The sequence below is a fragment of the Periplaneta americana genome, chromosome 1, assembly GCF_040183065.1.
Source record: "Periplaneta americana isolate PAMFEO1 chromosome 1, P.americana_PAMFEO1_priV1, whole genome shotgun sequence".
Classification (NCBI taxonomy): Eukaryota; Metazoa; Arthropoda; class Insecta; order Blattodea; family Blattidae; genus Periplaneta; species Periplaneta americana.
In genome coordinates this window covers 45,696,576-45,718,248 of record NC_091117.1, presented here as the reverse complement: position 1 = coordinate 45,718,248, position 21,673 = coordinate 45,696,576, and the positions used below count along the sequence as shown (strand labels likewise).

The window sequence follows — 21,673 nt, the reverse complement described above, 5'->3', positions numbered from 1 at the left end:
TAAAATATTTTGATATGATACCTCTTGCACAAAAGGAGAGATCTATAACTGAAACTCGATTAATATATTTCAGTATTATTTGTATTTATCCCGGTAATAATGAACAGTTTGACTCGTAGAAATTTTGTTTTTACAGCATTAACTTCCCATGATTGTACGAGAAGATTCGAAGAGAACGGTAGTTACATAGACTTTCAGCTCCCCACTACTACCATTAATGCACAACACAATGTCAATACGGCGGTTGCTGTCGTCTGCGATACAACGAACTTTTCTGTTGATTTTCGAGTTTGGCATTTTTTTCGGTTATTATATGCTTATTTAAGTTGTGTTAACTCTCGCTAGTGGTTTTATATTTTATTTTATCCGTCTTAGTATTTATTTTATTATTGTAAATATTTTTGTTTTATCACTATTATTATTATTATTATTATTATTATTATTATTATTATTATTATTATTATTAATGAATTATTTTGTATTACAATCTTTGTATCATTTCTGTCACGATTATTCTATTATTATTATTATTATTATTATTACTATTATTATTGTTACTATTATTTTATATCATCAGCATTATTATTTGAACCCTGTAAAATTTATGTAGACTACTGGACTGTACCCGAGCACGAGCATATGCTCATTTCTGGTATCTATCCAAATGTAAATTCAAATGTAAATTGTAAATAAATTTGAATTTGAATTTGAATTTGACTTCCGAAGTGAAGCATATTAAAATCGAAGCATTATATTTAGAGTCGTATAGGAATGCTCGTTTATAAAATCTAAATTAATTCACAGGTGAGCGGCACGACTTCATTTTGAGTGCTACAAACGAAGTGAAGTCATACTGGATACGAGTTAAGGGAGGCAGTACATGTGCCAAGATGGAGTCTTCTCACCAAAAGGCTGTGTTGCAGTATCAGGGAGCGGCGGAAACTGAACCCCGTGAGCCAGGGATCGAAGATGAGGATGTATCGTCTTTTGGTTTGGTAAGAACAAAATCTACTCACAAAAAGAAGTGGTTTGCTAATATTGTAAAGTATACCTTTAATTTATAGAAAGAATATAAAATACAGTCAACTCCGGATATACTGAACCTCTGCGGACATGTATATTTCGTTCACTATATCCGAAGTTCACTATATCCGAAGTGTCTCTCCCCTAACCTTAAATGACAGAAATGAATGAAATTGTGAACAAGAAAATAAAATATTTCATTTTTGTGGAATGGATTACACTGTATACTGAATACTGTTACTCACAGTTGATTTACTTAAACTATGCTGTCGGTTCAAGTCCGCTTGCGCAAGACCAAGCTCAATGTCACTTACAATATTCGTCTTATCTTCCAAAGAAAACACTTTACGCTTCGACATAGAAATGACAAACGTTGTTATGGTGTGACTGCGTGCTCAGCCTTGGAATTTCCAGGGTCACTTAATGGAAACTGGGAGAGGGTTGATGAAGTTTGAAAGCTATCGAAATCTTACTTTCATTTATGCTCTGGACATAATGTCCGTCCTCTTTTAATAAAAGAAGACAATTTCATTTTCCGTTGTATCAGTCATAATGAAATGTTTCTGGGTACAAGTAGTGTAAAATGGCCCACCTCTCTTTCACCGCTTTTCGTTATCAGTGAGTGGGTGTAGAAGTTCTAGAACAGGCTTTGCCAAGCGGCCCGATATCAGTGATGAGACTTCTCACATATGTGTACTTGGAATTCTGAGCCAGTTGGAGTCCGTGAGTTACCTGTGTACACTGGTGGATAGCAGAATGTCAGATTTCACCAATTCAAGACCCTTGGAAAACAGGCGAAATTGTTTTTTTTTATTTTTTTTTATTGGGTTATTTTACGACGCTGTATCAACATCTAGGTTATTTAGCGTCTGAATGAAATGAAGGTGATAATGCCAGTGAAGTGAGTCTGGGGTCCAGCACCGAAAGTTACCCAGCATTTGCTCGTATTGGGCTGAGGGAAAACCCCGGAAAAAACCTCAACCAGGTAAGTTGCCCCGACCGGGACTCGAACCCGGGCCACCCGGTTTCGCGGCCAGACGCTCTGACCGTTACTCCACAGGTGTGGACACGAAAGTGTTTGAAAGGTATTTTCAATATCAGTGGGAGGAAAAGTATTTTTGTTTACAGAAGGGAATAGTAATCCACTATGTCTTCTATGCATGATAATAATCATTTTCAAGTGCCCACTGGGTGCCTAAGAACCTGAAAGGCGACCTCAAGAACCAGCGAATGATGACATGCTTGGACCACTTAAAGCATTACGCTGCAGAAGAGCATGACTTTCTGAAAGGAATTTTCACTGGTGATGAGTCCTGGGCATACCACTACATGCCCGAAACACAGCAGGCTTTATGCTCTATGGAGTGGAAACATGCTGCTTCCGCAATAAAGAAAAAAATTTAGGTGTCACAATCTGCTAAAAAAGTGCTTGTGACAGTGTTCTGGGATATGCATGGTGTTTTGTTGGTGGACTTTGCTAAACACGGGACCACTGTGAATGCTACAGCCTATATTCAAACGTTGTGCATCAAAATCCACAGTTAATTCCCGATTTACCACGAAAATCGTCTGTAGCTGTATTTAGATTGGCAACAGGCCATGATTGTTTGGCCAAACACCTGCATAGAATTGGAATATATCAGTTCCCTAACTTTCCATTTGCAACTCAAACCAAGAAATGGATTCGGAACACCTCAAAATCTGTGCTTCAGTGGCTGGTCATGATAATATCTTTGAAAAATACTGGAGTGCAAGAGGTCAAATGACTTTATTATCAAACGCCTGGCATTAGAAAACAACAACAACATATTCAAACGTTGGTAAATTTGCGTCGTGCCCTTCATGCCAAACGCTGTAACATCAATGCTGACGATATCAAACTTCATGACATTGTTCGCCCCCATGTTGCGACTTCTGTTCGTGAGAAAATCAAAACATTTGGTTGGGAGGTGCTCCAGCATCCACCATACAGTCCAGACCTTGCACCGTCGGACTTTCATCTGTTTGGTCCCATGAAGAAATTCCTGACCGGCCATCGCTTTGCGATCGATGCAGAAGTGCAATCAACTGTCCGCAGATGGGTACACTTCAACCGAACTTCACTTCTATGAATAAGGTATACTGAAACTGGTACCACGTTGGGAGAAATGTGTTGAGAAACTTGGCGCCTATTTAGAAAAGTGGCTAAGACATGCGAGTTCATTTGTGTATTTTAATTTTTGTTTCCCTATTAAACGTTTATTTATAACTAGCCGTACCCGTGCGCTCCGCTGCACCTGTTAGAAATAAATATAAAGTAATTACATAATCAAAATAGGACGTTTGATCCAGGGAACATTCGTGTTTGACAGAAGGATAAATCGTTTAATATGTTACTTAATTTAAATTGTATTTAAAATATTAAAATGCGATCATTTTGATCCAGAGTCCACTCATTTGGTACAATGACAATCCCTTTAACATGTTATTAATTGTTATTACCAATTATTTTTGGAAAAGCGAAAATTAACAGAAAAATTTTGGCTACAGATTTATTATTATGTTTATATTATATTATATTATATTATATTATATTATATTATATTATATTATATTATATTATATTATATTATGTAAAAAGTGTGTTGATAACGGATGTACTCGAATTAGAAAGTTTTTAATTTGTTGTGGGAGCTCTTGAATCTCAGGAGGAACAGCTTTTACAACAGCGCAACATAATGTGCTTGGCTCATTACCCAAATTTTTTTGCATTGCATTTATTGCATATATATTTTATGTATTTTAACACGATTCAATTGAGCATAGTTAAAATTTGAATTATAAAATAATGGATTGCTAAGCTAGCATACTATTACTGCATACTAAATCAATACATTCTCGTTGTTCGTTAATTCTCTGAAATAAAAATGAATATGTTCATAAACATTATTTTAATAAATACAGGAAATGAATATACAGAATAATCTATCAAGTTTTCTGTGCATAAGAAGCTATTTTAATCTTACCTGTCCTCAATTCACTCACAAGTTACTGTAATAACATTATAGCATTATGTCCATCCAGAGAAACTACATTTTCCAATGATGAAATAATAATTAATTATACAAATCGGCTAATTTAGCTTCCTATATTACTTCATACAAACACAGAAACATTTTCTGTAGGCTATGTTTCATAGCTTTCGATTGTTGTGACCAAAGCCCCTTATAGACGAAGTCATTTGTTTTTTCTTTCAATACACCGCCTTAGATGGCAGTTATTTTAATTTTAAAACTCATTTTTCTCATTAAATATCAGTCCTATCAAACTTTTTCAAAGAATAAAACTTATCGGAAATGATTTTTAAAGAAATGTTTGTTATGTAACATTTTCACAAAAATCAATAATAAGCGAGATATTTCGATTTATTTAATTCAGACCCCCTTATAACCCCCCTTTAAAATAATGTATCTTGAATTCCATATAGCCTAAAATCTAAGTTACAACGAACTTAATTTATATTCCAATTTTCATCGAAATCGGTTCAGCCATTATCGCGTGAAAAGGTAACAAACATACAGACAGACAGACAGACAGACATACAAACAAATATTTAAAAAAAAGCGATTTGCGGTTTCAGGGTGGTTAATTATGTATGTTAGAACCAATTATTTTTGGAAAATCGAAAATTACCAGAAAAATTTCGGCTACAGATTTATTATTAGTATAGATTATGCTTTACTTTCCGATCCACCCTCGTACTATCACATCAATGAACGAACAGTAAAATTACCTCTACTAACAGTAACGAACCAATATGAGAAACGCAGTAGGTAATGTATATTCTGAACTGATTTATTTGCAGATTATGAACCCTCAGAATGCAACCTGTGGCGAAGGGGAACTTGGAGTGTGTGTTTCACAGTTGGAGGCTGCAGAACCCATTGACGAACAAATTCTGAAGCCCGATCCGGATGTGAACAGTACAATCATAATTAACTACTTATTTCCAACAGTGAAGGAGCTTTACCAGTCTAACACTTTCCGGCGATACAGCAGTAAGTAAACAAATATCCGTAGGCTATGGCAAGGTGGCATCAACAGACTGTAGAGAAACCTCTTACGGCAACCTGGTTCTCGGCGAAACTTCTAGCAGACTCCAGTTAACGAAGACTGCTTTCTATCAGTAAAGACTCGTCTCTACTATTAAACATTTAATAACAACATGTTAAATTTTAAATTGTTTACTGTTAACATCCCAATATGTTGATTGGACATGTTAATGCTAATTTCATTTAACACTTTTCCATACTGTTAAACCTGTTAAACTTGACTTTCTTTGCGTAGTCCACCATAAACAATCTAAGAGATTTTAATGTAGTGTCTTATTTTCAAACCTTGGACAATGGACTCAGATGATGATTTGGATTTTGTAATTGCCTCTATTGCTTGTTAGAAGGCCTTGAAAAGGAAGAAAATGAGAATGTGGGTGCAGCAATATCTCAGTAAAAGACACAATGCTGAAGAAATTCTAAACGAGTTTAAAGTTGAAGATCGATTTAGATTCAAAAACTTGCTGAGAATGTCAGAACACGATTTTAATATAGTGCTGCAAAAATACTTATTGTTGCATCAAGGAAAGGCACAATTTAAGAGGAGCCATTTCATCTCAATTAAAAAAATTACAGCGCGATTGATTGACTATCACAGGACCTATGACATGATAGATGTTAAAGGAACGGGTAATATCATATAATTATTCTTTCCAAAGTTTTAAGAATGTTAACATACATCACCAAATACGACCATTATTGACGTCAACATAGCATTAACGTTTAGCGTACGATGAGAGTGCGAAAACTCTCTATTGTATTCTCGAGAACAGTTTAATAATAATTCCAGTTCTCTAAAACAGTCGGTCTTCTTTGTTTTGTCTCTGTATTCTTTTGCAGACACATCCCAAAAACAAGGCCTTTCCATCACTGCATTAATTTTATTCTAACATATTTTCTTTCGTTCACTCCATTACTTCGAACAACTTGCAGCCAACACCAAGGACCAATCTATACTAATAATAAATCTATAGCCGAAATTTTTCTGGCAATTTTCAATTTTCCAAAAATAATTGGTCCTAATATATATATAATTAACCACCCTGAAACCGAAAATCGCTTTTTTGAAATTTTTGTTTGTATGTCTGTCTGTCTGTCTGTATGTTTGTTACCTTTTCACGCGATAATGGCTGAACGGATTTAGTTGAAAATTGGAATATAAATTAAGTTCGTTGTAACTTAGACTTTAGGCTATATGGCATTCAAAATACATTATTTAAAAGGGGGGTTATAAGGGGGCCTGAATTAAATAAATCGAAATATCCCGCTTATTATTGATTTTTGTGAAAAATGTTGCATAACAAAAGTTTCTTCAAAAATAATTTGCGATAGGTTTTATTCCTTGAAAAATTTTGATAGGACTGATATTTAATGAGATAAATGAGTTTTAAAATTAAAATAACTGCCATCTAAGGCCGTGTAATGAATTAAAAGACAAATGACTTCGTCTATAAGGGGCCTTAGACAGCAACAATCGAAAGCTATGAAAGATAGCCTACAGAGAATGTTTCTGTGTTTGTATGAAGTAATATCGGAAGCTAAATTAACCGATTTGTATAATTAATTATTATTTCACCACTGGAAAGTGTAGTTTCTCTAGATGGACATAATGCTATAATGTTATTACAGTAACTTCTGATATAATATAATATAATATAATATAATATAATATAATATAATATAATATAATATAATATAATATAATATAATATAAGTTATTTGAAGGGTTCAGAACCATAGTGGGCCAAGCGCCATTTACTGAATACGTAGAAAACAAGGGTTAAAATTAAGTTATTACCATAATTCAATGGAAACCTATAACAAGTAAAATAAAATATACACATTAAATCTAAATGATGTCAATGTTCATTAAACTATGGTCGCATGTAATAAAAATTAAGAAACATGTTAAAGAAATTGTCATTGCACCAAATGAGTGTCTCTGGACCAAAATGATCGCATTTTAATTATTTGGATGCAATTTAAATTAAGTAACATATTAAACGATTTATCCTTCTATCAAACACGAATGTTCCCTGGATGAAATGTCCTATTGTAATTATGTATTTACTTTATATTTATTTCTAACGGGTGCAGCGGAGCGCACGGGTACGGCTAGTGATATTATAAAAATGATCAAGATACGCGCCACAAAATCGGAAGTTAGTTGTTGCTATGCAAACTGTACGAACTCTGCCGAACTGTATCGACGCTGCACGAAGAAATAAATTGTCTTGACATGTTTTCTATTGCTGCTGGAAAACACGGCAATATGTTAAAAGTCTTAACTTCAATATACTCAGTCAAGACGTTAAATCAATTGAATCTTGAAATGTCCATATACATGTTAAATTCAACATGTTATATTTAACATGTTGTTAAATGTTTAATAGTGGAGACAAGCCTTAACACGCAGCGCAATATCAGTAATTCTAAATACCAAAAACTATACAGTAAAACCTCGTTAATCCGGACTAATTGGGGGATAAGTTGACCAGTGTAGCAAAGTCCGGATTAACTGAAATAATTGAAAAGAACAGTAGAAGGTGCTTTAAAACTCCATTTATAGCAAGAAAATAAGTTCATTATTATTATTATTATTATTATTATTATTATTATTATTATTATTATTATTATTTAAATGGCATAGGCCTAAATACACTATACAGTACAGTAAAATGTAAAACATACATACAATCAGTACGTATGTAATACACACGACGGACCTGGCTTCAAATCGTCACTATGGAGCCAAACGTCTCACAGTGGGACCAAAAGGGGAAAAAATGGTAAAAAATATTTTAGTGGCTTTCAGGTAAGATAATTGGCAGAAACACATATGTATAACAAAAAAATAATAATAGTAATAATAATAATAATAATAATAATAATAAATAATAGTAATAATAATAATAATAATATTTATTAGCTCTGAGTAGATTTTTATATATGTCTCTAACAGTCAAAATCTTAAAGTAATAAAGTCTTAACACTATAAATTGGTAGATTTAAATTATACAAACTACTTACTAGGAATAGGTGTTTGAGAATAAGGTTCTTAGGAAAATATTTGGGGCTAAGAGGTACCGTAGTTTCCCCTAACTATGGTCCACATTTGTCACATTTCTCTTTGTATATTCAATACTATTCATCCAGATTAAGTGAAATTTTGGCTTCGGACTCTTGAAAGTGTGTATTAAATAAAAATTGACATATGTGTTTGAAATTATTTAATTACAAGTGTTGAAAAAATAATAAGCATTGGTACATAGTTGTATTCTGAGTTACCCAACTATGGTCCACTCATATATTCATGCTTGAAAACATGAATGGGCTATAACTGGATCTGTAATTATTCGTAAATCAATAAATTGAGTTTCTAATTTAAGGGTAGAAACATAATCTAGCACAGAAATATTAAAAATAAATGAAAAGTACATGGATTCTTTTTATTAGTACATATTGCATAAACACACAATAAACAAGTGAAATCTGAAAGTCATTTTCCTGCAATAATGAACAACTACACTCACCGGCCAAAATACCGGGCCACCTAAAGTTTCTCAATTTTTTTTTTATGAGGTGAGAATCAGAAAACCCATTATGAAATGAAGAAAACATTGCTTCCCAGAAAAAAAAACTCTTTTTTATTATCACTTGCGCTATTATTTTCAACGCCAAACAATGGATATAATTAAAAGGTGTAAAAACTTACAAATTGTTTCAATTTTTTTCCAAATGTTCAACTGATTTTGTGGCCACCCAGATGTTACTAATAGCGGATATTGCCTCCCCTCAGTAATTGCCGCTTCTTACTATACATGAAACAACAGCTCCATTGTTCTTCACTTCCAAAACTTTCCATGGCCACAATTCTTCCTCATAAGTAACTACCATATAACTATGTGCCTTTAGCATTATTTTAACAGATTTCGTCTTCTTTTCCACATCTGACTCACTGTCTGTAAATATGGAGAGTACACCGGAAACATCATAATCTGTATCCAATTCAATTTCATCGCTCTCATAGTCACTTACAGGGTCGGTTGTGATCCTTCTACCCTGAAGTTTTCGTTTTACCGGACCATTATCCGTGCTAGTACCATTGATGCTGGAAAAGCCTGTTTCTTTATTTACTGGACTATAATGTTAAATGGTGTTTTAGAATATACTGAGATACTGTATTTGCTGAAGTAAATAATCAAATTGTTCACATTTCATTATAACAAATATTTCAAAATGAAATACAACTATGGTCCACGAAAAATTGTGGTACATAGTTGAGGACTGACTTGTAGCCTTGAGGTTAAACATTTTTCACGCAGAGTCCTTAACCTCTGCCAGTCTAATTATTACGTGAAAGTGAACACTATATAGCCAGGTTTAATTGTACAAGAAATCATATATTTATAACGTACCAATTCGACAGAGGAGAGCTTAATAAAACAGAAAATCACAAACTGAATGATTTCGTGTCTTCACACATTCAATAGAACTATGCACACTGACCTTGTTAAGCATCCATATCATTGGCACGTGTAATGGTAGATAGAAGCATCTATGGGGAACATAATTCTATCACAGTGGCGCCTTAAATGGCAAACACCGAACTCTTGGAGGACTAAGTAGTACATAATGCGTTTTGGACCATAGTTGGGTGCCTGGACCATAGTTATGGGAAATTACGGTATGGAGTTACAGGAGAATGGAGAAAGTTACACAACGCAGAACTGCATGCATTGTATTCTTCACCTGACATAATTAGGAACATTAAATCCAGATGTTTGAGATGGACAGGGCATGTAGTACGTATGGGCGAATCCAGAAATGCATATAGAGTGTTAGTTAGGAGACCGGTGGGAAAAAGACCTTTGGAGAGGTCGAGACGTAGATGGGAGGATAATATTAAAATGGATTTGAGGGAGGTGGGATATGAAGATAGAGACTGGATTAATCTTGCACAGGATAGGGACCGATGGCCGGTTTATGTGAAGGCGGCAATGAACCTGTGGGTTCCTTAAAAGTCATTAGTAAGTAAGTAATTATTAAGAATAACAATTGCAATGAAGTACAGACTACCTTGTAGGATTGTATTTTAATATTGATATCAACAGTGTTTAGTTATTACAATTTTCTTTCAAAATAATATTTATCTTTAATTAAATATAAGTGCTCCATTCATTAAGTTCTGAGACTGAGGGCATAGTGGCGGTGTGGTGCACTAGAACGGATAGGTGGCGCCGTGATATGGTACCTTGTCAGTTAGTCTCTCGTCCCAGCATCATACAGTTACTTGCATATAGTGTAAGCAGAACTACGGTCATTGTTGTGACGGTGATTTGAATGCGCGCGTCGGAACTCGAGTATGTTGCAGTTTGAGCAACGGGCAAACGTCACGTTCTGTCAGAAATTAGGCGAAACTGCTATAGGCCTAACCGATCATAACTGGAGACGAAACATGGTGTTTCCTTTACGATCCGCAACTGAAGCGACAATCCGCCACCTGGTAAACGCCATTATTTCCACGACAGAAAAATCCGCAACTAGACAGGTCAAAAGGCAAGGTGATGCTTTAACAGTTTTTTTTTTTTATTCAAATGGTATTGTTCACATAGAATTTATCCCACAAGGTGCAACTTTAGACAAGATCCTCTACAAAGAGATTCTTGGCCGTTTACGCAATTCAATTCGTCGTAAGCTTCCTGAGCTTTGGCATAGGAAGAATTGGCTGTTGCTACACGACAACGCCCCTGCACATCGCTCCATCCTTGTCCAAGAGGAACTTGCAAGGCAACAGGTCGCTGTTTTGCCACACCCTCCGTACTCACCTGAGCTCGTACCATGCGATTTTTTTTCTCTTTCCCCTCATGAAATCAATCCTACGTGGGCGTAATTTTTATGCGGCCGAAAAGGTCATGACTGCCACAAGAGAAGCCATACGGCATCTTCCTGCCAACATCTTTCAGCAGTGCTTCCGGCAGCTACACCAACGTTGGCAGACGTGCATAGCGGCCAACGGCGACTATATTGAGGGAGGATGTCGATCTGTTTAAGTGTACGCTGTATCACGCGGCATCTTCTGAGACATCCAGACATCCCTTCAGGCGTCAATGTTAGAACTTAATGACTGTACCACGTAGTTGCTATTAATTTCCGGTTTCTCCATGTCATCCTGGTTTAGGACCGGATGGTATATTTTTCTTCACACATATACACGCACACATACCATGCAGTACTTGGACTAACAAAGATTACAGGTAGGCCTACAGTCTCGGTCGGAATCTGAACTATCATCGCTTAACCCATTTTCAAAATTATACTTAAACTTTGGTGGCAGAAACATATCCAGCAGCACTTCTTTATCAAAAGATGACTTTCTGGTAGTGTGAAATTCTTCCTTGATTCAAATGTATGGAACAGATGCAATCAAGAGCCTAATAAGCGCATTTTATTAGTCTTCCCTCGAAACATTTTTCTTGTGTAAGTTTATCTGTACCTTTTGAAAACTTTATTACTCATATCTTGTGCTTTTTCATCATGTGATCGGTTATTGGCATTGGGCACCGAGAATATTTCTCGATAAAATCGTATCCAAAGCATATTATGTTGTGAGTTTTTCAGCATCTGTAGTGTGTCCATTGGCTTTAAATATTTTGTTATTAAAAATGAAATACTTTTATAGTTATTAATCACGTGGTATGGATCTTTTTCATATATTTAATGGCGGTGTGATATAGAAATTTATATATCTGATTCTATAATTTTTCTTGGTAGTAATTGAGTCATGCTTCCTATTTTAACTACGTCTTTAAACTACTACAAAATTAATTTCTAATTTATTTGGTTTAATCGATTGGATTATTTGTGATCGCTGCCAAGCATATTTTGTTCTAGGGAAAATAGCAGGCCATTTCACTTCTTGCTACCGTGATGAGTAAGTTTATTTCCCGCAACCAGCAATGAATGAAACACTGAAACTGCTAACGATTTACGATGAACAATTTTGTTTAGGGCATAGAAAAGATTCTAAAACTCCGACATATCATTTGACTCATTTTTCGTATCTCAGCAATAATTCCTTACAACAGCCTTTATTACTGAAAATATACTAAATAACATTCATTGTTACACAAATTAAGCCAGCAGTATTTGGTAGATCAGTAGGCCTATTGTCTAGAGGAAGCGCAAAAATTATAATTCCTAAGAAAAGACCAATCAAAAAAGTTATAATAGGTGCACATGATAAATAGGACACTCTGTATGAATCGAACAAAATTGTAAATATTCCTGTCCATGAGGTTGCTATGAAGCTATTCCAAATTGTTTCATGAAGCTTTGAACGTCATGAGCTTAAAATAGCTCTCCTGAAAAAAAAATAGTAAAATGAACTTGGAACAGTCTGGTTCTGGGAGATCGGTACACTGCAGGCGTCTTCAACTTTCTTCAACAATTATTACTTAAACAGAATTACACGATTTTATTTCTGGACTTTTTGCCAGCTTTTCCCGTATTTGGCCTCACTGTGCGTCGCAAAGAAATATCAACCATCCCACTGATAACCTCGCGGTTATTGTAAAAAAAAACAGATTTAAATTTTCACAGCAGACATAAACCATTCCACTGAAAACTTTACGGTAAATTTACAAACACTGGTTTCATTTTCATAGGAAGACAATATGTAGGCCTAATACAAAATAAATAACTTTGTATTTATGCATTCTCAGATTTCATTCAGAAGGTAAAATTGAAATTTAATATTCCCGTCAATTTATTAAACATATTTAATTAATTATATTATGTAAATATTTAATACTAGCCGTACCCGTGCGCTCCGCTGCACCCGTTAGAAATAAATATAAAGTAAATACATAATTAAAATAGGACATTTGATCCAGGGAACATTCGTGTTTGATAGAAGGATACATCCTTTAATATGTTACTTAATTTAAATTGCATCCAAATAATTAAAATGCGATCATTTTGGTCCAGAGACACTCATTTGGTGCAATGACAATTTCTTTAACATGTTTCTTAATTTTTATTACATGCAACCATAGTTTAATAAACATTGACATCATTTAGATTTAATGTGTATATTTTATTTTACTTGTTATAGGTTTCCATTGAATTATGGTAATAACTTAATTTTAACCCTTGTGTTCTACGTATTCAGTAAATGGCGCTTGTCCCACTATGGTACTGAACCCTTCAAATATCTTAAATTATATTATATAATATTACATATTATATTATATTATATTATATTATATTATATTATATTATATCAGAAGTTACTGTAATAACATTATAGCATTATGTACGTCTAGAAAAACTACACTTTCCAATGGTGAAATAATAATTAATTATACAAATCGCTTAATTTAGCTTCCGATATTACTTCATACAAACACAGAAACATTCTCTGTAGGCTATCTTTCATAGCTTTCGATTGTCGCTGTCCAAGGCCCCTTATAGACGAAGTCATTTGTTTTTTATTTCATTATATGGCCTTAGATGGCAGTTATTTTAATTTTAAAACTCATTTATCTCATTAAATATCAGTCGTAACAAACTTTTACAAGGAATAAAACTTATCGCAAATTATTTTTAAAGAAACGTTTGTTATGTAACATTTTTCACAAAAATCAATAATAAGCGAGATATTTCGATTTATTTAATTCAGACCCCCTTATAACCCCCCTTTTAAATAATTTATTTTGAATGCCATATAGCCTAAAATCTAAGTTACAACGAACATAATTTATATTCCAATTTTCATCGAAATCTGTTCATCCATTATCGCGTGAAAAGGTAACAAACATACAGACAGACAGACAGACATACATACAAACAAAAATGTCAAAAAAGCGATTTTCGGTTTCAGGGTGGTTAATTATATATATTAGGACCAATTATTTTTGGAAAATCGAAAATTACCAGAAAAATTTCTTCTACAGATTAATTATTAGTATAGATGTAGAACGCCTAGATTATGTAAAGTATTCTGAGGATCTTTAAAAATGAAACGTGAGCTTCAAGGGACCCGCAATATTCGATTGGTTGGGAATCACTGTTTTATAACATTTAAGCTTCCCTTGTCTGAAGACCGGAAAAAAAAAACATTAGTCCATTAGCTGCCATAAATAGAAGCCATACGGCTCGTCTTTTGTGGATGGCATGGAACCATGTTCAGTGTCCACATTCTAATAACTATCTTCCTGAAAATTGAAAGAAAAACTAAGTACAGATAGCCGACCCTTCCAGCCCTCCCGAACACAAAGCGGACATGTTAAACATTATAGGTACAATGAATAATACCACCGTGCTCGGTTTATATACCGGGTCTTTCATAAGTCCGTGAAACATTTGATAATTTCACTACAAATAAACTATACCTTGACCAAAACTACTTCCGACTTGACAGTTTACAGAGAAGGGGGAGCAGTGTTGCCATGTTGTCCATCTTTCGTGTAAGCGAGCGCACTGCCGATAGAGTGCAGTAATGAACGACTGACATGAACACACACATTTCTAACCAATTTGTTGAACACTAGGCATTAAAATTTGTGTACGTTATTTTTATTGGTCTATTATCTATTATTATTATTATTATTATTATTATTATTATTATTAGTAGTAGTAGTAGTAGTAGTAGTAGTAATAGTATAAAGCGTCGAAAGAACTGTAAGCTGTAAAAACAGGTTTAAATTTAATACGAAGCCTCTACTTTTATGAGCGTCGGTATTATTTTATATAATATTTTTAGAAAGACGTTGAAAAAATTGTAAACTATAAATATATTTATGATTAAAAATCTGCACGGCCTTTTTCTTTTCCAATATCGATAACAGTGTTCTTATTAATTTTAACACACGCAGCAGTTCTCATTACGACTTGCACCAAAGGTAAAAGAGGCCCGCCATTATCTTTTTCCCTCTCAAAATATTCTCTTACATAACACACCATCTCTCACGCTTGACTCTTTAATGGGGCACCTTGTACAACATTCTTTGTTCTCCGCCTGCCTTTCCTTCCTTCCGACATTGCACAAGTCACCTGTTTCGAAATTCTTGCAGAAACTAGAAAACACACACTAGCCACACACTCCACCAATGACAACAAAGATAATACGTGTAATAAAATTCAGACACAATAATTATCGATACACTAAAACAATAATACAACTAATTGATATTTTTAATTCACACAAAGCACGCGCTAAGCAGCCAACTCAAAGTCATTCCGGGCCGTGGTATTCACGTGCAACTTGTCAACATAGACACGGCAACACCGTCCCGTTACCATGGTTACGCGTCTCTCGTGATTGGTTGATTTGAATGGTTGCCATGGTAACATGCTAAAGGCGCCATATGTCAGGTCGGAAGTTGTTTTGGACAGACCATAAATAACGGATACTACATTTTATTGCACAGAAATATATGTAAAGAAACTCTCCAACCCTTTTACATAATATTTCATAAATGCTGAATGTGTCCATCCTTGCTGATACGGCAGATATCTAGCTGATAATCAATTTCATCCCATAAGCGTGTCAATATATCACGATCAGTGGCACAGCTGCGATGATACGGTCGCGAAGTTCCTGAAGTTAGCGGAGAGTGGAGGTGCAAAAACAATATCCTCCATCAGTCCTCACAAGAAGAAGTTGCTTGGTGTTAAATTCGGTGACCTGGGTGGCCACCGGATTAAGATGTCATCTTCTTATCCACAGCGTCCTATCCAACGTTGTGATAAATTTGTGTTCAGATAGCTTCATGCGTCATTGTAGAAATGAGAAGGACAGCCGTCTTATTAAAAAATGTCATTATCACTGTCCTCATTTGTCTTTGGCATCAGTCAATTTTCCAGCATGTCTAAGTAAGTTCTCCTAGTGACGGTGCGCTCCATAAAGAAAAATGGTCCACATACCTTCACCTTGGAAACTGTGCAAAAGACATTCGTCTTAGGTCAATCTCACACATGCTCAATAAAATTATTGCGTGCTAATCCATCTCCTAGCGGCAAACCACGGCAACTATGAGATTCAGGTTTTTTTCTAACAAAACCTGGAGAGTTTCTCGTCCTATCGATATAAGAATTATTATCCGTTGCTTATTTCATTTGTGGTGACTTTCTAAAACATTTCACGGACAAGAAGGAAGCTGTATATTTATAAATAATATATACTAGTGGCTTGTGCAGCAAATGCTGCAAACTAAGTACATTAGACGTTCGAATAAAAATTTTTCAGATTTATTTTCAATGAAGAATACCAGATATTTTGAAAGTTATTTGCTTCCGTAATAATGAAACATACTCCCTCTGAATGTTTTTTATGCCAAATACGTTTTCTTGAATCTATCCACCTTCAGTTTTTGAGTTTCAACGCGAAAACGCAAGTAACAATGTCAGGACGATCAGTGGGTTTTTCAAGTGGGAGTAAAGCAGTAGCTATTTCAGGTCATTGTGGATTCTAGATGAAAGTTAAAAAAATGTCAGGTTTGCTATGCTTTCGAATAGACAATAGCATCTTGGCATAGCTGCTGCATGTAGAGCTTGAAATGTAGAGGGTAAAATCATTTTATCCTGCTAAGAGATTTTGCTGAAATGATCGGGAAACTACAACATTTTGTAGGCCTCTTATTTTATCAGTAAGTAATACCTTTTGATCTTTTCTTAGGAACTGTAATTTTTGCGCTCTCTCGAGCCAATACTGAAGACAATGACGCATTAATATGTATGATTAATTAAAAACCGTCACATCATGGCATTAACTATAATAATATTTCATTTCTAATGGTAATAATGACATAAAACCACCTCAAGTTTTGTAGATATTAATATCCAATACACAGCAATAGGCCTACTCAGAAAATTACATACCGCAGAATCAAACCTGTAAATTATTTTTAGTGAGTCTTGAAATTTTTTATAACCAAATTATTGAATTTGAGCAATATGTCAGCAATCCTACAGGTCATGGCCTTCGTGTAATAACCTATTGTTTACTGTAGTGTGTGTGTGTGTGTGTGTGTTTTGTTTTATACTGAAATGCAATTAGTTCTCAAAACTGACGAAAGATGGATTTTGGAAAATAGGAAAATTATGTAGGAAAACTAACGCTTCACTGAAAGTTACTATTTTTCTGAAAATCCTTGGATACCAAGCTCCAAAACGACGGGTCATTCATTAAAATCCATTACCAGTTCAAATATATATATATATATAGGTACACAATGAATTTTTTTACTAATGCCAGTAGGTTCTCATTTGACATATATGGGCTCTCCTGGCAATGGCTTATTTGTAACCCATTTCTGAGGTTGGAGCGTCTGGAAGGCGGAGCTACGCCGTCCCGATCACATTATGATAGCATGATTATGAAGTGCTAGGAGAGGTCTTAAACCTAAGTCTAACCTAATTTCCAGACCATGAACGAACATAGGAACATTCCCCTTTAAGGAAAAATTTCTGTGTTCTAACCGGGAATGGAACCCGGGACCTCGTGGACTATTATAGTCAGAAGCTCTGACCAATAGCTCATGAGGCTGGTCATAAATAATATTTTTAGTGTTCATAAATCAGCGCCCTAAATTGCATCTCTTCTTACTATAAATATTTTTTTTTCCAAGAACCATTTGAACAATTTTAAAAATGAAAATTGACATGTAATGGAAGTTAATAGAACAACTTGTATAATATTATTATGTCGAACGGGAGTAGAGCTGGGGACGGAGCGAGTAGATCCGTTGAGTTACCCGGTTCTATCGCTTTATGTGCTTGGCAGCGGAGTACCGAAGTTACTCGGTTAACCGTAGCCATTACCGGTCAGTTCAAACGTTCAAACAGAGTTAACGTGTTTCACTTATTTGTAACAGACAACAACGTAGGTACTGTTGTATTTAAATATTATCTGCTGCAGGACCAATTATTTCCTTATCCCCAAGGCGGGCTGAAAGGCCTCTAGTATTGAAGAGGAGTTCATTCTATTATATGACCTGTCAAGTGGGCCTAAGGAACACTGAATCTGAACATATTACTGTAAATAATAATAATAATAATAATAATAATAATAATAATAATATCATCATCATATTAGTGTGTTTGATTAATATTAAAATATGTTAAAAATAAGTGAATTATGTTTTTCTTATATTTGTGTTTATTGGATTTGTGTTACCTCATCATTCATAATTTCATTTGTATTTATTTCTACGAATTATGTTACCTAATTACTTTAACTAATCAATAATATTACTCTTCACGAAAGAGAACATGGTTGTATTGAAGGCTAGTAATGTTATAACATAAACAAGCATTATGTTCTTCAGTGTAAGATTCCACGTTTTATTGATTATTTTATCCACTTTCCGTAATAGTAAATAATTCTGTGTGTTATTTTTAAGTGTTTTAGACAGCGCTTCATGGAGCCCGTTTCTTTCTATCTTCTTTTTTACTTAGCTGCAGTGTTTAACGTTTACCTCACATGTAAATTTATTAGCTGATAGTATTATAAATTGTTTCATCAATTTTATTTCGTCTGTCATATATAACAACACTGAAAGTTAAATAGGTCCTTCATACAAAATAACTCTGCAAATAGTTGTAATCACGCAAATGAAATTTGCAACCGCAATAAAGAGAAGCAATTTTTTCTCATCAATCGGCAAAGCGAAAGCGCTTTATTACAACGCTTTTAAAACACGCTTGGTTTCACTTTCAAAGTACGTTCTAAAATCGACTCAATCTACCTAAATTTTAAATCTGCCGCCACAAATTTGTACTCGGTACTGTACTCGGTTCAACCGCGTAATGACGTCACAGTAACTGCTCCGAACCGAACCGTTCCGTCCCCAGCCCTAAACGGGAGTGCATTATCTCATTCAATGTCAGGAACAAGGCCGATAATGATTCGTTTATATACGCCTTACTTACTTACTTACAAATGGCTTTTAAGGAACCCGAAGGTTCATTGCCGCCCTCACATAAGCCCGCCATCGGTCCCTATTCTGTGCAAGATTATCCAGTCTCTATCATCATATTCCACCTCCCTCAAATCCATTTTAATATTATCCTCCCATCTACGTCTCGGCTTCCCCAAAGGTCTTTTTCCCTCCGGTCTCCCAACTAACACTCTATATGCATTTCTGGATTCCCCCATATGTGCTACATATCCTGCCCATCACAAACGCCTGGATTTAATGTTCCTAATTATGTCAGGTGAAGAATACAATGCGTGCAGTTCTGCGTTGTGTAACTTTCTCCATTCTCCTGTAACTTCATCCCGCTTAGCCCCAAATATTTTCCTAAGCACCTTATTCTCAAACACCCTTAACCTATGTTCCTCTCTCAGAGTGAGAGTCAAGTTTCACAACCATACAGAACAACCGGTAATATAACTGTTTTATAAATTCTAACTTTCAGATTTTTTGACAGCAGACTAGATGATTACGTTCCAAGTGCCAAATCTCAAAACCTTATTCCTTTGCTGTGGTCGTGCCAGAGAATCAGTCCTATTCCGAGGCTTATTTTAGGGATTCGTAATAAGCTGTTTTTTTACGGTGATGGGTTGTTAGCCCTTCGCCCAACCCCCAAGCTGGAGGACCACCCCTTATCGGCTGTCCACGAATAAACGCCAGTAAATAATATTCAAATTTTTACAAAAATAAAAACATTACTATTATTTGCAGATCCTGGCCTTAAAGATATAATATTCATGCTGAATAACATCACGAATAAAGACTCGTCTTCACCACTCTTAACCCAGCTAGAAGATATACATCCAGATGAAATATGTCAAACAGGAGTTGATGGCAGGCCATATTGCAAAACAATGCCCTGTGCCTGCACACACATTATTAAAGTTCCTCTTGGAGCTATGGTACAGTTCATAATCGTCGACGGATGTAAGTAAAAGCATACCAGCATCAGTATTGTATTATTTTAATTTGGAATATTATTACTTTAATTGCCTCTGATTGAGGTTCTAGCTGATACTAGGGCTGGATAAGAAGTAATGGCAACAGTTCGATATTTCTGACATGGCTTTATTCACAGGGGTACAACATTTACGTACCTTCTATATAGTCGCCCCCCTTATTTATTACCTTTTGCCAAATGTTTGGAAGGCGTCGTACACCATCAGCGCGTACATCTTTGTTGATATTCCGTATTGACCGCCAATAGCACGGATAAGTTCATTTCTGGTATTCTGCCGGGTCCCTCGCAGTGGTTCTTTCACTTTGGTGAAAAGATCGTAATCGCATGGATCATATCGGGTGAGTACGGTGGATTTCCAGAATCTCCCATTGCCAGCGGCGCAAGAGGTCCTTGACAGCAGCAGCGGTGTGACTCCTTGCATGTTCCTCCACGCGGGGTCGTCCTGTACAGAAGCTGTCCTGAATGGCATCCTTGCCTTCCCAGAACGCTTTAACCCGTCGTGCCACTGTGCGATATGGCAACGCTGTATCGGCACATGCTTCACGCAGTCCCTGAAAACATTCTTGTGCACTACGACCTCGTGTCACTTCAATTTTGATCAAGGAACGTTCCTCTAGTTTTGTAAACGTGGTCTTAGGGCGCTCGCACTATCCCATATGAAAGTCAACATTCTGCACACTGCAGTAGATTGACAGAGTACTGTCGCCGCTGCCTGTACTAACTCATCTAACAGTCCTTGTTCATGTCCACACAGCTGGCAGCTCTCGAACCCACCATCGTCATGTGACAGCAGTGTTGCCGTGACTTTTTATCCATCCATCGAAAGTTGAAGTTAGAAAGCGCGGTTCACGCGATATCGACGTAGTCAGGAAGATATCTGATCGTGTATGCGTAGGCATATTTTCTTTCCACTCCAAAGTATACACCAGTGCAAAATGTTATCAGTTGTATGTCTGTTTCTGGTGTAGACCTCTTTTTCGTCCTTGATCGTTTACCTTTTATGAAAGTTTGAAATATACCGTGTAACAGGAAAATCATTCTCCAAAGAAGGAAAACAATATTAACTTTGAAAAGACAAATGTAGACCCACGAAAAAGACAGAAAGGAACGTTGTAAGGACCACGACAAAGACAAAGATCAGGAACACGATAACATATTGCAAGAAACATGACAAACATCACGACAAGGATTATGATAAATACCACGACAAGGACCACGATAAGGATTACAAGGACCAGAACCACGAAAAAGTATATTAGAAAGAGAACAAGGATCACGATAAGGACAAAGATCAGAACCATGATAATATAGTACGATAAGAAACACGACAAGCATTACGATAAATACCACGACGTAGACAACGAAAAGGATTACAACAAGGACCAAGACCACGAAAATGACTATTAGAAAGACAACAAGGTCAACGATAAGGACCACGGCAAAGATATCAACGACCTGCTGGCTAAAATTAAGTATCACAAAATTTACGTATAATTTCTTATTGTATGGATTACTTGTTTCGTACTAATTTACTTCCCTTACGGAGAGACATATGCTACCAACGTCTACAGTTTAAGGTCTTAAACTATAATTCAGAAGTACAAAATTTAAATAATTCG

At 35.5% G+C, this 21,673-nt stretch overlaps 1 protein-coding gene across 3 annotated transcripts in view; it reads left to right on the top strand.

Moving 5' to 3' along the window:
* Positions 1–21,673, top strand: part of LOC138695029 (uncharacterized) — an 87,097-nt gene that overhangs the window by 53,476 nt on the left and 11,948 nt on the right. For 2 of the 3 annotated variants that reach the window (XM_069819372.1, XM_069819354.1), the window contains 3 exons: positions 805–995; positions 4,868–5,060; positions 19,805–20,020. In XM_069819372.1, coding sequence (XP_069675473.1) covers positions 805–995; positions 4,868–5,060; positions 19,805–20,020 — 600 coding nt within the window. The remainder of the gene's footprint in view (positions 1–804; positions 996–4,867; positions 5,061–19,804; positions 20,021–21,673) is intronic. The other variant, XM_069819363.1, reaches the window with a different exon arrangement.